Genomic DNA, 16,507 nt, shown 5'->3' with positions numbered 1-16,507 from the left:
GGAAAGTTATAAAGTTTTTGTTTTCACTTTTATTTCCGACTCACATTGCAGAGACTTTCTAAAACCCTTCATCTTTGTGTGTGTGTGTGTGTGTGTGTGTGTGTGTGTGTGTGTGTGTGTGTGTGTGTGTGTGTGTCTCTTTCTCTTTCTCTCTCCCCCCGTCCGTCCATCAGGGTTCAGTTATCAGATCCCTCCTGTTCTCTCGCCCACAAATGGAGAGTTTAAGATTGGTTACAATATGAACTTTGGTCTGCTGGTGACCTAGTTCTCATGATGGAATCTTTTGAAGAATTAAAAAAGTTCCAAACATGGAAGCGAAAGTTAGTAAGTTGCAAAGTAAACCAATCAAGGATAAAAGTTTTATTTTGTAGGAAAGAAGACCTGACTTCTGACATCAGGGTAGCCATGTTCCATTTGCAGAAAAGGGACAGGTTGGAATTCCATACTATGGGTGCACAAGAGAAGCAGTGGAACCATATGGAAGGTGACAGAGAAGGACTTTGTTAGTAATGAATTGCACTGGAGTTTTAGGCAGCAAGAACATTAGTGAGCTGAATTCTTTGAGACATCTGGGCAGCTCCTTGGAAGTAGTCGACAGCTGTTTCATAGGTGGTGATTGTTGCTGAGTAACCAGAAACAGGAAAGGGTAGAAAAAGTTCAGAGGATTATTATTTTTACTGGAAACAAAATGGAACTCTCTTTGAGTAAAGAACAGACAGTGTATCAGATGTGCAGGAAATGCAACATTTCATGGTAGCAAAACAGAGGTTTTGAATGTAGAATATGTGCCCCTCAAATAGTTGAAATGTTTCAAAACAAATATTTTTTATCATGTGATTGTTAATATTCAACTTATTTCTTTTTATCTTTTATTTTGGTTCAGAGGATTTATACAAATTGAATTTTTTTTTTAGTTTTCTTTTCATTTTGTTTGTACCGTGACCTTTATTCATTCCCAACACACACACACACACCATCATTTTCCATTTTTTTTTTAAATGCTTGTCTGTGTCAGGCATTTTGTGTGAGACTGTAGTTGTGGCTGATGCAGGTGTCAGGTCAGTGGCATGTAAAAAGCATCCATTACACTCCCGGAGTGGTTGATGTTAGGAAGGGCATCCAGCTGTAGAAACCATGCCAAATCAGGTTGGAACCTGGTGCAGCCTTCCAGCTTACCAGTTTTCAGTCAAACTGTCCAACCCATGCCAGCATGGAAAGCGGATGTTAAATGATGATGGTGATGATGATTTATAACAGTCACCATCATTGCACATCTGGCAAAAATAAGTTTCTTTTTTCTGTGATTCACCATTAAACAACCCCTTCGCTTTGCTCCTGTTACTATAAGTTTTAGGTGTTTGTTAACTTTTCTAACTCTACTCAAATCCTTACTGTATCTATTTTTCACTTTCTTGCTACTTACACATTCACATTCTCTTAAGACTAAATTGTTGTATTTATATTTTATAGTTATTATATTTTATATTTATATTTTTAACATAAAATATAGAAACAGAGTAATTTCTGTTGTAACTCACTCAGAATGATATGGTTAATATTTTTGTGACAAAGATTATTTGAAATAATATATTTCTAAATCTCTCAGAGAGAGGTATGCAGTATCAGCACGATTAAGTGATAGCATGTTGTCAACTTAATGTGACAATCCCATGAAAGGGAAGAATACTACTGTTATTTAGCCCTATTTCTATTTTAAAAAATCAGTGAATGTATTTCACTTGAAATATATATGTTTTCAAAGGAGGATAGGCATCGACAGCTAGCAAGCCATGCTACTCCAGACTGATGAGGAGCAATGACTCCGAAACTAGTCTCTGGATACTGGCTTTGCTGGGTGGAGGTGCTTATCTTCACTTTGAAAACATAAGGATACAGGAAAGGAAACAGTGTTTCCTAGGGCTAAATAACAGTAGCATTCTTCCCTTTTATGGGACTGTCACATTAAGTTGACAACATGCTATCAAAAATCATTTGGTTGTTGTTGATATTTCTTTAAAATAAATATGGTGAGACTGACCAGAAAACAGTCATTAAATGATGATGGTCATCAGTAAGTTAAATACAGCATAAAACTGAGTGGGTCCCAATGATGTAGAAATAAAGGTTGAAAGCTGTTAATGTACATACATAGCGCTATGGTTGTCTACCAACCCATTTTATCTTTTGGCTCACAAGCAGTGTCACCTAAACATTCTCTTCTTCATAATTCTCTTTCCAATCTCCTTTTCTTTGCACAGCACATACTTTATCTGGAATTCTGTGGTTTCCCTAACCATGGTCAAAACAGCTCAAAACATTTCAGATTCTGTAGAGTAACAAGGCTGGACAGAAGATTACTTTGATATATTGTGACTGAAATTAATTTCAGAAAAAAAAATTACTTTCTTTCCAAGATAGTATTAACGTTTAATTGTACAACTTCTAATTGTCTTATTTCTGCAAACCTGTTGAGCAAATACTGCCATCAGAATGGAGATTATTAACCAGTTTTATATCAAATATGATAAATTGTTTCAATTAACCATAAAAGTATGTATTAGAAAATATTTGTACTGGAAGTCTTTATTGTTCATAGCTTTATTTTATAATGGATTGTTTGTAGAGTGATAGACGACAAATACATATACACATGTATATAAAGAGGAGTGAATATATATGATATATATAGGGCATTAAATGATGATGATGATATATATGTGTGTGTATATATAATATAGGTAAATATTATGGTTAAATACAAACATTCTAAAGTTGATATAACTGGGCTGGGAAAGTGTATCTTGTTACGGTGAATGTATCTTATTTAATGTCACAGTCACAATGTGTGTACTGGTCTTTTGCTTTAGAAAATGTATCTATTTCTACTTTAAGTGAAATATGCATATAAAATAAATATTTAATTGGTGGAAATTGAATGGTTTATTTGCAAAAGCAAATACTTGTTGGAAGTAATTAACACATTTTTGTAGAAATGTTTGATAGTCTAGTTCTTATGTGTATTTGCCATATTTTCATCCATGTTCAAAGAAATCTATGACTTATTGTTTTTTTTTCCTTCTGATTTTACAATGTTTCAGTACCTTTATTTCATCTAAATCTCTTGTTTTTTTCCTTCTTCTGTAAAACCTGATTTATCAGATACTAACAATAGCTTTACTCTCTATTATTCCAGTGAAAATTGTTTATAAAATTATGGCATTAGTTTGCTTCTTTCAGTTGCTTTGAATTATGATTTTTTTGTTTTTGTGGATTTTAAGCTTTATTCCTAGTTTAAACTGTAAGTTACGATTGGTAATATGTGTTTTAAAAATGACTCTTAATATACGAGGGGCTACTGAAAAGTTCCTTGTTTTGGGTGAAAAAATTACAGGAGGATCAGTTAATCATGATTTTTATTTAACATATTCCCCTCTCAGATTCACACACTTAATGCAACGGTTCTTCTGTTTTTCAAAGCCCTGCAAAAGCAATTAGAAGGTTGGGCCTCCAGCCAGGTCTTTTGTGAAGACCCTTAAAACCAGGAACTTTTCAGCACCCCCTCATACAATGTAATATGAAGGAATTGATAATTAATTGCCTGCCTATCTTTTTAAAGTTCCATTAACATATATGGCTTAGAAATTAAATTACTGTTACGTTAGATTAAATTGTTGTCCTTTTGATCTGCAGTAATGACTTTCAGTTTGAACTCATCAAACATTAAGGATTTTAATATACTCTTTTTGTCTCCATCTCTAATAACCATACAATCAATATCTTGGTGTTTTTGAAAGATTTGGAATGCTTGTTGGGTTTTTTAAAACCAAATATTCAAATTCTTGGAGCAAGTCCTATTTAAATATTTTTTATTTCAAGATCATAAATATAATGAAGATTTGCCTATATTTTTGATATATGTATTAAAATAGGATTATTTCATATTAAATCACTACATTGTTGGGATTTATAATAGTATAATGTACATCAGTATAATGTGGTTTTATAATATTCTGGGACTTAACAATTTTAAATAGCCTAAGTTTGTATCAAGCTGCAAATTTACTTTTTTTCAGCTTGTTTGACGAGATTATAAGTGGCAGAATTGTATGTCTTAATCACATTGGCAAACAATTTTTTCTGGGTCCAAAGTGCCCTTTCTAGTTTGTTTTCTGTACTTTTATTTGAATAAGTTTGTTTGCTAGCAAGATGGAAATAGTTCCATTTTTTGTAAACATTTTTAATTGAAATGAGTTAGCTAAGAGAAATATTTCTGGTTTAGAATCATCGCTGCCACTGCCATCACCTTTATTTTTATGTCCATTTCCCAACGATTGGTCATCAACACTTGTCTATTGTCCAACTTTTTATGCTGGAATGGTATGGATGGAATTTTAGGACATCCTTCTTTCTCAAGTTGATAGTTTTATCAATTCTTCATTTGGTTGTTTATTCAAAGTAGTCATAGCAGCCTCTTAATACCTTATCTACAATACAATAACATGTTCTAACTACTGCATTGATTTCTCTAGTACTGTGGTTCTCATCCAGGGTCCTTATGGCTCTTTGGGGCCCATATAGGACTTTGTTGTTGCAATAAATTGGTTATATTTCTACAATACACAAAATACCTTAACAATTTTTTTTATTTTATACATTTCCTAATAGTATTTAACTATTAAAGTATGATAGGATTTTTTAAACATGGAATGGTTATGAAGGTTCACTTGAGTAAAATAAAAATCGAAAGGAGCCATAGGCAAGAAGATGGTTGAGGACCACTGCTCTAGTATATAGTTTCAGAGGCTTTCAAATAGCTCAGTCAGGTTGGATTCTCAAATGCACAATACCTAGCTGTCTTTGCTCATCACATTCTTTCTCTAATAAACTTTTCCACTCGACTGATTTGAGCTTTGTGAAGTGGAATTTTCTGATATGAGATTAATGTTAAGCTTTGTTGACTCTGATCACCTTATGTAGATAGTAAATAGTTTCTTCAGTGCTAAATCAATCCCATTTTAAGATGGAATGTTTTAGGCGAATTTTAGGTAGAAACACTGAAGGATAGTTGGTTCGTTTTTGTTACACGTTTTCAGAAAATATTTTGAGTAAATACTAGGCCAGCAATTTTGAGGGAGAGGGTAAGTTGATTACATTGACCCTGAAAGGATGAAAGGCAAAGTCCACCTTGGCAGAATTTGAACTCGGAATGTAAAGGCTGATGAAATGCAGCTAAGTATTTTGCCCGGCTTGTCAATGATTCTGCCAGTCCTGCTGCTTTATTTTGAGTAAATATTTTTTTCTATTCTAGGCACAAGGCCCGACATTTTGGGGGAGAGGGTGAGTCGATTAGATTGACCCAGTATGCAACTGGTACTTAATTTATTGACCCTGAAAGGATGAAAGACAAAGTCGACCTCAGCAGAATTTGATTTTGAGCAAATATTAAGACTGTTTAATTAATAAGTGCATCTCACCATAACATTTAACTTATCTCTGACCTAATCTAATTTTATTATAGCTTCTCTGAATCGAACACACATTCACTATCAAATCATTTATTCTACCATCAGTTATGTATGTTGAATTGAATTTTTTGCTCAGGAGCGGCTGTGTGGTAAGAAGTTTGCCTGCCAACCATATGGTTTGGGATTCAGTCCTGCTGTGTGGCACCTTGGTCAAGTGTTTTCAACTATAGCCTTGGGACAGTCAAAGTGCTGAGTGGATTTGGTAGATGGAAACTGAAAGAAACTTGTCATACACATCCGCGCACGTATGTGTGTGTGTGTGTGTCTTTGTCTTCCACCACTGCTTGACAACCGGTGTTGGTGTGTTTGTGTCCCTGTAACTTAGTGGTTTGGCAAAAAAGACCTATAGAATAGGTAACCAGGCTTAGGAAAATAACAGTACTGAGCTCAATTTGTTTGAGTAAAATTCTTCAAGGTGGTGCTCCAGCATGACCGCAGTCTAATGACTGAAACAAGTGAAAGATAAAAGACTGATTATTTGTATTAAAATTTTCATTCAGGTTTAGAATGAAATGTCTTGTAGTATAAACTTTGGCCCTTTTTATGCTCTGAAATCAGACTCTACTGAGACCAACTGTACCTTGTAACATTCTGAAGCTGTTAAAGTTGCTGTCAAGTACAGGGGTTGAGTTAATTGCCAAACATTGGCATAGCCCCAAGTTTCAAGCCTTGAAACTCCAGCTGGGAATCCACACAAATCTACTTAGGGCTGCTTTAAGAACAGAAGACTGCTCCCTCTCCCCCAATTATTTGTTTTGAAAAATATAGCAATGATGGAACTCTGGCTCACAGATCCTATAATTAGCAGGATATGTGGCAGATCTCTTATCATGCCTCATGTAAGTCAGTAGAAGAATTAAATTCTTTGTCCAAATGATTATCATGATTGAGAAAAAATGAAGTTTGCTTTTCAAATTATTCTATTAGTCCCAACTAATTTGAATCATCATCATCATCTTCTTCTTCAAATATCTCCCTAACCGGGTTCGTTTCTTTCCTATCTTAGCTGCAATAAAGCAGTTGTTGTCTTTGGAATTCCTTATCTGTCAGCATTGTTAATATTAACAAGGAGGACTCCTTATTACATAGGATCCACAACCAGAAAACTATTTGGAACCTATTAGAGATGCTATTATCATGCATGGACTTGAAAAAATTGGGGGGGGGGGAAGGAAATTGGTAAAAAAAATAATTTCTTTGAAAAATATGTTTCCTGGAAAGTGATTTGTTTTTTATTTCATGATTTTGTTCAAAATATGTAACTGAAACATGATATGTTTAATGCCTTTTTTTTTTCTTTTTCCTTGAAAAGCAATAAATATTATCTGTAGCAACAATTGGGGTCTATTAGGATTGTTTTTGGCTTAACTATTTCAAGATATAATTTGGTGTGTGGTGGGGGTTAATATTACAGGCCAAGAATTATAGCAATTAAGGGTTTAGTTTTGAATAGCATACCAATATTATACTAGCAAATTTAATATCATTTGGTAATGTTAGCTTTCTGAATTGAAGCTTTTGTTAAAATGATAAATAAAACAAAACACAACCAGCTGCTGTATGTTGCCAACAAGTTCTGAGTAATTAGAATTTTTCTCTTCAAAATTTCTTTCTCTCTTCCTCAACATCTGTCATCCTCCTGTTTATTTACGGCTTGTTCTACCTTATTGTCTGCTACCGTTTCCCGATAGGTAGTAGTTTACACATTCCTGCAGAATAGTCTCCTTGCTTCAATATTTCAACAACCAGCATTAGAGGTGAAGGCAGCTATTCTCTCTGCTCTTGATGGGTTCTATAAAGGACAAGATAGTTAGAAAGTACAAGTCATTCTTTTTGTCACCTAGAAAAGGTAAAATATGATAAAGATTATCTATATTTAACAAGATTTATTTGTTGAATAGTGTACTTGGCAATTAAAAAAAATTTTTTTGATATTAACAACAAATATTGTTTTGAAAATATGCTGTTGATATTCTTAGTCATTACCGTAACATCAGTGAAAAAGAATTCTTTGATCTTTAGGGAATTTCTTTCCCAGTTGCAAATATTTTTGTAATCCCTAATTCAGTATCATTGCTTCTAGCCATAGTGTTCTAAATATCTTCCTCTAAATTTTTCTGAAACGTTTAACATAACATACTTTTATAGATGTCTTATTGTATGGAAGATTACAACTAAACTTGTTGTTATCAGGTTTTCAAATAAATATATTCATGGCTACGATGTTACAGATGGCTGGCTTAGTATCTCTTCAACAAAGTAGGTTATTGTTTCATGTTAATAAGATCTTACACTTTGCCTACATACAACTGTCCTGTATATGTTTACTTGACCTTTGAACTTTTTTTTGAATTATTTATCATGTCATTTCTGGTTGGGTGTGTCAGTTGTTCATCTACCATGCTATTTCTGTTGGTTTTTCTTGGATTATTTGTCCATTGTTTTCAGATGTCCAGGATTAGAGTAGAGTTTCAATTTTCAGACTTGTAATATTATTGAATTTGTTGTCATAGAATCCAGGTATTTGATGAATTAATATTGATTTCAAATTTTGGCACAAGGCCAGCAATTTGGGGGGAGGGGATAAGCCGATTACCTCAACCCCAGTGCTCAACTGATACTTATTTTATTGACCCTGGAAGCCCCAAAAGCAAAGTTGACCTCAGCAGAATTTGAACTCTGAATGTAAAGATGCTGTTTAGCATTTTGCACGGCATGCTAACAACTCTGCTACCTTATTCTGATGAAATAATATTGGTTAATCCTTTTTAAAAGTGTCAACAAATTTTTTATAAATATTTAAATTTTATTGAAAGTACTTTTTTAATATAAGATTGACGTAAATATGCAAATTTCACTCAAGCTATAATTTCCCAAAGTAGATTACAATTAGCTGTACTTACTTAATTTTAATGCACAAACCTGAAATATGTGCCAACGATATGCTCGGCCAACTGGAGGATGATGTTTTTGTTTTGGCAGTGGAGGAAGTGTGTTCTTTTCCCTTTATGTTATCTTATGGAGATAAGTTGCAAACAGAATAAGCAACAGTGCCTTGTCTGACCACAACCTCCCTCCCTTCCACCTTTTATATTTCAATTATTAAACTTATTTGACAGCTTAAATTATTTAATCTTATTTCTATACAGGAAATATTTTCCTATTTCCGTTTTTATCAGTGAATGGAAGTGGGTGCTACAGATGTATTTCATAATTAATTTCTAATTCTAATTTCTTTTTAGTTTCCTGACCATTTTTAAAGATTTTGTTGCAATTTTGATTTTACTAGAAACTCTACTTATGTTGTATTCTTAACAATTTTCAACCTCCAGTTCAAACCTTCTGGAAAGCCATGTTTCTAAAAACTTTATAACACACACACACACACACACACACACACACACACACACACACACAAAATGTGTGTGTGTGTGTGAATACCTCAATCAATCTCCTCCTCACATCATCCTTCTCTGCAGTCCACCCCCACCTCTCCTGATACCACTTTTATCTGTTGTTAATCCAGAACCATCTCATTTGTTAGCCGTTCTTCATCCATAAATATTGTTGCCCATACCCACATCTCAGTGACCATCTGCCTTCTCCCTCCCCGGACCACCAGATTATCTTTCCTCATGCACTATGCTCCCCTCTCCCCCTCTACCCACACCACTCCTGCAGCCAACTCAAACACCTCATTCCTTTTCTACCCCCATCAACAGTATCATCATCACTATCTTACTGCTAGCATCCCCCCCCCCCCAACTTGTTTGTTCCTCCCCTCTCCCACTCCCCCATCTACCCCCATACACTCTTGCAAATCCCCACCCTTAGCCTTTACTTGAGGTGCACTTTATCTCTTTCAAGGTCCCACCAATTCATTCTCCCCCCCCCCACTAAATGTGATTATCCATGCAGCTCCTCTACATCAAGGATTTACCAGCTCCTTTCAAACCGTCCAACCCATGACAGCATGGAACACATACGTTAAATGATGATGATTTACCCTTCATTCTAAATATAAGAGCTCATTGCTTAAACTACTAATGACTATTCATTTATTCGGTATTCTTTAATAAAGTTTAGTGCTATATAACCGGAATCTGTCGCACTGTGAATATGCTTTTTGTGTAATTTCATTTTCTAGTTCATATTATTCATGTTTTCAGAGTTATTCACATTATTTACAAATGGTTAATAAATGGGATCATGTTATTAAAATTGTGCAAATTCCATTTGAACAGAGCATTGTTTGTGTTAACATTTGCTTCTTGGAATGAGGTCATTATTGAAATTATTTGCCTGAATGACAGTTGCTTCAATACCTGTTTCTCTTTATATGCTAAGGGAGATTTGTCATGATAGAGTAAATATTTGTTCTTGGTTATCCTTTGCCTATGTAAAATTGTCAAAATCTCAACTGAATCCCAATATCCTCATTCAATAAAAGAACATGGCATTCGAAAAAGCAGAAAGGTTGCAATTTCCATTTTTCCTTATCAGAATTAAAGCAGAAAAAAAAAATTACTCCTCAACTCTTTTCTACTAATGAACCCTTTTGATTTCTATTTTACTTGGGCAGACCCTCATAGCCATTTGATGTTTAAAAAAATCTTATTGGTTATTTTTATAATTAAATATCATTAGGGATTGTATAAAAATAATTATCAAAGTATTTTGTGTCCTGCAGAAGTATAACCGATTTTATTGCACATAAATGTTAACCACAAAATCTTATCTGGATCCCCAAGTGTCATGTGGACCCTGGTTGAGAACCCCTGCTCCACAGAGTTTCTTTTTAAATAACAAGAAACATTTGATAAATGAAATTTATTACTGATGTTTCAGCCTTCTTTTTTAATGTGCTAAGTTTTCTTAATTTTAAATATCAAAATAAGTTTACCAATTGTGATGATCCATTTGTCATTGAAATATGAAATTAAACATTTTTAAGAGATAATGTCCACTGTAGTATCTATCAGATGTATTTTGGTGAGCTTAGATCAACCAAACCATAATCTTATTCTTGAATATCAGAGGCCCTGCTTTTTAAAAGTATAAAAAAATTTCCATAATGGACTTAATATTTGCGAAGACCAGCCCCTCGTCTTATTGTTTCTGTTTTGTCATTTGTGTCTAAAGAACATGTTACTTTTCAGTTTTCCAGTGTTTACTACAACATGGAAAAACTACAGGCACAAACTGCCGCATCTAACCCCAACCCTCTTTAAGTTAGCTTCCACCACTTCACCCAAACAGGCTGCTTCCATTTTTACCTGAGTCAGCTGTCTCCTTTACGTCCGAGTCAACTGCCTCCTTTTTTTTTGTCCGAGTCAATGCTTGCTTCCCACCCAAGTCTGCTTTACCTGAGTCAGTTGCCCCCTTGCTTGAGTTGGCTACCCCCCTCTCACTTGAGTCAGCTGCCTCCTTGATCAAGTTGGCTCCCTCTGTTTCTTTCACCTGAGTTGGCTGCCCCCTTTCCACTCAAGTTGGCTGCCTCTGTTTCACCTGAGTTGGCTACCCCCATTTTGGTCTCCCTTTTCTTTCCATTACTATTGACTGCCTGTCATTGTCACTGGCATTTTTTAGTTACCCACTTTGTGACATACTGTCAGTTATATTTATATATATAATAAGATGTGGTCTGGTTTCTTTACAATTTCACATTGGTTTTGCCTTCATTTTCCTGTAGTGAATTTTTGTCTACAAATTTCTTCTGAAGATATGCATTCACTTTTCTTGAACAAGTAAATTTTATGATGTGATGATTTCTAATATTCATAACATTTCAAATGGTCCCTATTTCTTTGTTGTAGCTCCTATTCGAAAGGACTATCATAGCGAAGATGAAACCGATTTTATCAAACCAATGTCCAGATTGCATCCTATCCGTCGTAGCTCAAGTGCAACTGCACGTAAATCTTCCGGACTTGCCAGAGCAGTTACAACAGGTAAGATATACAACAGTGTTATGTCAGTTTTCAATTTGTTTGTTTTCCAGGTTAGAATTATAAGCTATTCAGTATGGAAATTTTTTAGGTAAACTGTATCACACTATTTCATTTTCTTGAGTCTCATGTTGAAAAATTTAGTCAGCTATTGCTATTTAAGTGTTTAGTATTAAGCTTTTTACCGTTCCTTCATATACGGAAAAGAAAGGTGAAAAGAAAAGATTTCCTAATTGGGCTAAGTTTGTTGATGATGGATTTCTCTGATAACTCTTCTATGCTGTAAATCTTCTCTTGCTGCACCACTACCAAAATGTTTTGTCATGTTTACACAACTGTTTTAAATATTCAACTTGATGACTACCATCATGAAAAATTTCCTTTATTTACATTATTATTTCTGCACATTATTTTCAGGCATTGAATATTTAAGAACAGCTGGGCTAGTAAAATGATGTTTTTTCATAGTGTAAGCTTTGTGAAGTACCAAATGTCCTGCAGAAAACATGTTTAAATTCTGTTTTACTTGTGGGACAGGACACTTCATATCAATAATGTTTCATATTAATGATTTAAAAAAAAAAAAAAAATTGGTGTTTCAGGAGTGTTTCAGGAGTGTTAACTGCCAAAACTTTTTAATATTCTCTTGTCTTGATTAATAACTAAGCTTTTAACGGTGTCTTGCAACGGATAGTCTGGCAGTTAATGTGTTAATACAACCCCCCTCCCTACCAAAAAATTTCATTCTTTATATATAGTAGCAAATTTAATTGTTTTAAAGATGGAGTATCGCATTTGCTAACATCTGCAAATTTTCTGTATTTTTATATAAAATCTAAAATTGCTCATATTGTAAAGATGTTTCATTTGACAAAACACATTTGTTTTTACATTTATTCTAGTCATTTAGCTGTAAGAATCTGCTACAAAATCTGACTTAGCATGTTCAATTTTAGGTTGTTTTTTTTTAATTATGTAAGTCCCTGGAGATTAGTTTTCTAAAAAGTCATTGCAGCTCTGTCACACAAAAATGTCATATTCTTTGAGCTTATAAGTTAATTTAGAATTAATTTAAGACTTGTAAATCTTTCAGTTCTATATTTAAGAGATGAGGAATTATCTATATTTTTTTTACATTATTTACATTTGACATATTTGTCCTCATCTTTTTCGGCTGATATACCCTCCAGCCTTCATCAGGTGTTTGGGGGAAATTTCAAACCTGGGTTCTCATTCCTAAGGTATTTTTTTATGTTGTTATTATTATTCAGATCACTGCCTGGAATCGAACTTGGAATCTTGGGGTTAGTAGCCTGCGCTCTTAACCACTACGCCCACTGGCATATGGCGTAGTGGTTAAGAGCGTGGGCTAATAACCCCAAGACTCCCAGTTCAGTTTCAGGCAGTGACCTGAATAGTAATAATAATAATAATAATAATAATAATAATAATAATAATAATAATATCGAAAAATACGTTAGCAATGAGAACCCAGGTTTGAAATTTCCCCAAAGACACCTGATGAAGGCTGGAGGGTATATCAGCTGAAATGTTGTGTTAATAACAAACAAGATGAGGACAAATATTCATCAATTGTAAATAATGTAAAAAAAAAAGTGTGTAAATCTTTATTTTGCTGAATATATTTTGTGGGTTACTTGTTAGAATTGATTATGAAATGTGTATGAGAGTAAGAGATTGGGAAAGAGAGAGAAAAACTGATTCTAAAGACATTTGGAGCCAAAGATTTAACCTAACCTTCTTTCTTGACCCCTTGCACACCCATATGTATTTTGTTTCACTGTGTAATGGGACCAATTAGGACCTTTTTTTGGCAGTTTGAGATGATCAAACTGACCGATTCATTGTCTCTAAACAGGGCACCGGAATTTATCTCCCTCTCCTTCCCAAGATGCCAAGCAGGAGTAAAGACGGGTTAGCGTTAAAATGTGATCAAGAATCTGTGCAGCACATCTCATTCCCATAATGCTAGGTTTGTGTCCTAACAATTGAGTTCCAATACTGTTGGTTCAACATCACCATTGCCTTCATCATTTAATGTTCATCTTTCAGCTGGATGTTTTGACAGGATTCAATGAGCTACAAAGCTGCATCAAGCTCTAATGTCAGCTTTGGTAGGATTTCTTCAGCTGGGTCCCCTTCTTGATGCCCACCTCTTTACAGGGTGCACTGGGTGCTTTTTTCATGCCACTGTCGCTAGTGAGGTCACCAAGTAACTTGCAAGATGATAAAGAAAAAGGACCCCTCACCCCACTAAGAGTTGGTTGCGGAGGGAGGTGGTTGCATGCTGGGTGTTGAGAAGCTAAAGTATTATAGAAGGACAAGCTGAGGTGTCTTGCTTTGGAGGAAATGCATGTCTACTCCCCATTAGAATTATGAATGTATAAATGTACATAATAATATTCCTCCTAGTTTAATTTTACAGTGAGAGTAAATATATTATGGTTGTATCCACTGCAATCTGGAATTAAACAAATCTCAAACCAAAATGTTATGTAGTCAGTAACATTTTTCTTTTTTATCTTTTAAATTACTTGATTGACAAAATATGGGACTCAGCCAAATCAAACAAAGGCCTCAAAAAAATTGACAAGAAAAAATCAGCTGAAAATAATTTAGGGAAGAATGTTGATTGATTGTAGGTTGCAGATGAAAATAAACTAAGTATAAGTTTCTGACTTGAAGGAATCAGGCTCATTTAGCTATTATTTATGTGGAGAAATATATTGAATTGGTATAGTAAACATTCTTCTTTGGTTTTGAACTGTTCTTCGCTTATCTTTTATCTTTACCCAGCTCAGTTTACATCAGCCATTTGCTCCTAACATCATTTATTTTCATATTCCCTAGATTGCAAAACGCTTCTCATAGACAAACTATTTGCTCTTGATTCCTAATTGTTTTAGCTTGCTTGTGTTTTTTAATCTTTCAAATTCACATTACATTATTGCTAGCTGTTTGTAGCCAGCTGTATCTCATCCAATATTTGTTGGTATGTCTTTTCATTGTTATAAGTCACACAATCCTGACATATGCATCATATAGCACCCCTTACTTCACTGCTCCTCTCATTATTAAAATATACATAGAATATACATATGTAAATAGCAATTCCTTGTAGTTTCCAGTCACTGCATGCTCTAGACATTATCTTATCTCCAACCCCAGTACCGTGTGGGTTACCTAAATAAACTTTCACTTCACCTGAAGAACAATTTGGGTTAGGCTGCTTACACTTAGTAGTTCTGTTGTTGTTGTTGTATAGTTAATCTATGAACCTTCTACATACAGAGTATATTATTTTCCCTTCACTCTGAACAAGGACACTTATTGTTATGACTGGATAGATGAATCTAACATTTATACTGGCTGTTATGACTTTGTAGTCCATCAATTCTAGATTAAACGCCCCTCCCCCAAACTGTAGTTGATGGGGTTTTTCTTTTTTCCTAATCTTTCCTTTTCCACTTATTTTTGTTTTGGAGCAATTGACAAAGTGATATTGACATGTCATTCTAAAATAACATTTTCCTGAAGGTATTAGTGCTTAGTGAATAACCACTGTTATTCCTACCTACTCTGAGGCTTAACCTTTTCTATAATTACATTGAAAAGTTCCTTAGCTTTTTATTATCATTTCCTATTTAAATAGGTTACTCTAAGCTTTTTAATTCTACAAGCTTGTGATAGACATTTGTTGTTCTTCTTAAGTCTTATGCTTAAGTACTTTCTTACAACAACACTTTCCATACATTTTTCACTTCAATATCAGTGTGTATCATTGTACTTGCACACCTTCTGGGTTTTCTCTAAGGTACCATCGTGTTATCTTGAAAATCAGACACTTTATATCACCCCCATCCACCCCATATCAGGATGGTTAAGAATTCCTTTGATTTCTGCATTTCCTTACTAGATAACATTTACACACTTTCAGTCTGTTAATTCCCCGTTTCTGGTTTCCATAACATATTTAATAACTCAATGTGTGGCTTTCTCTTTATGAAGTCCTACCTGTACTTTTTCTCTATATTGTTAACTTGTTGTCAGGTATTAGATCTAAGGTTGTAGGAAAGTTTGTCTTCCTGGCTCTTTTAGTTTCCGTAACTTTTTCTTGACTACCTACTCCAGATTTTCTTTCACTGCTGTTAGCATTCTATAGCATTACATTCTCCTGTATAGGATGGCACATCTTTCTTCCAGGATACCCTTAATACTCTTTTCTATTCTTTACCTGTCTTGCGTACTTCTGTAAATGGTATCGTAGCCAACAAGTGATCGTTCAAAGTCGAAAGCTGTACGCACGCACACACACACACACACACACACACACACACACAGTGTGTTTATGTGTAAAACTAATGTCTGCTCCTCACAGTTGAAGATGATTTGGCCACATGTACCATGCTTTTGCTAATTGTTTTAGGTGCCCATTTAGATATCTCTATTCAGAAATCTCAGGGCCTTTCCACCCTGACTTAGAAATTCCCAGATGTGCAGTCATGCACACACATGCAAAAAGGTATATGAATATGTTCATATGTTTGTGTATATCTAGTCACCTACACAATATATATATATATATATATATATATATATATATATATATATATATATATGTGGAAGACAATTGGAGATTTCTGCGGGACAACCTGTTGAAAGCCACCGACCAGATTTGTGGGTGGTGTAAGGTCCCCTCCCGACCCAGAGTAACGTGGTGTTGGAACAAGGAGGTAGACAGGGCTATTAGACAAAAGAAACAGGCTTGGAAGGACTGGAAGAACGGTGGTAGCAGGGAATTGTACCAATGTGCCAGAAGGGAGGCTAGGCGACAGGTTTATTTAGCCAGAGGGGAAGCAGATAAGGAAAGATTTGCCAATGTTCTGCGCCGTGAGGACCAAAGACTCGAGGTATTTCGTGTTGCAAGACAGTGTAGGAGAGAGAATAGTGATGTTGTAGGAGAGAAATGTGTTCGCATGGATGATAGTACGCTTGCACTAAATGAGGATGCAA

The 16,507-nt window shown here is 34.7% G+C and overlaps 1 protein-coding gene across 1 annotated transcript in view; it reads left to right on the top strand.

The window, feature by feature from the left end:
- The window catches only part of LOC106878380 (CLIP-associating protein 1-B), a 157,840-nt gene that overhangs the window by 67,774 nt on the left and 73,559 nt on the right, over positions 1–16,507 (top strand). Inside the window, 1 exon segment of the mRNA XM_089364292.1 lies at positions 11,342–11,476. Within this exon segment, the coding sequence (XP_089220418.1) occupies positions 11,342–11,476 (135 nt within the window).

The sequence above is a fragment of the Octopus bimaculoides genome, chromosome 16, assembly GCF_046866305.1.
Source record: "Octopus bimaculoides isolate indiv1 chromosome 16, ASM4686630v1, whole genome shotgun sequence".
NCBI lineage: Eukaryota > Metazoa > Mollusca > Cephalopoda > Octopoda > Octopodidae > Octopus > Octopus bimaculoides.
Note: the sequence above shows the minus strand (reverse complement) of the source record. Positions and strands in the feature narration are given on the sequence as shown.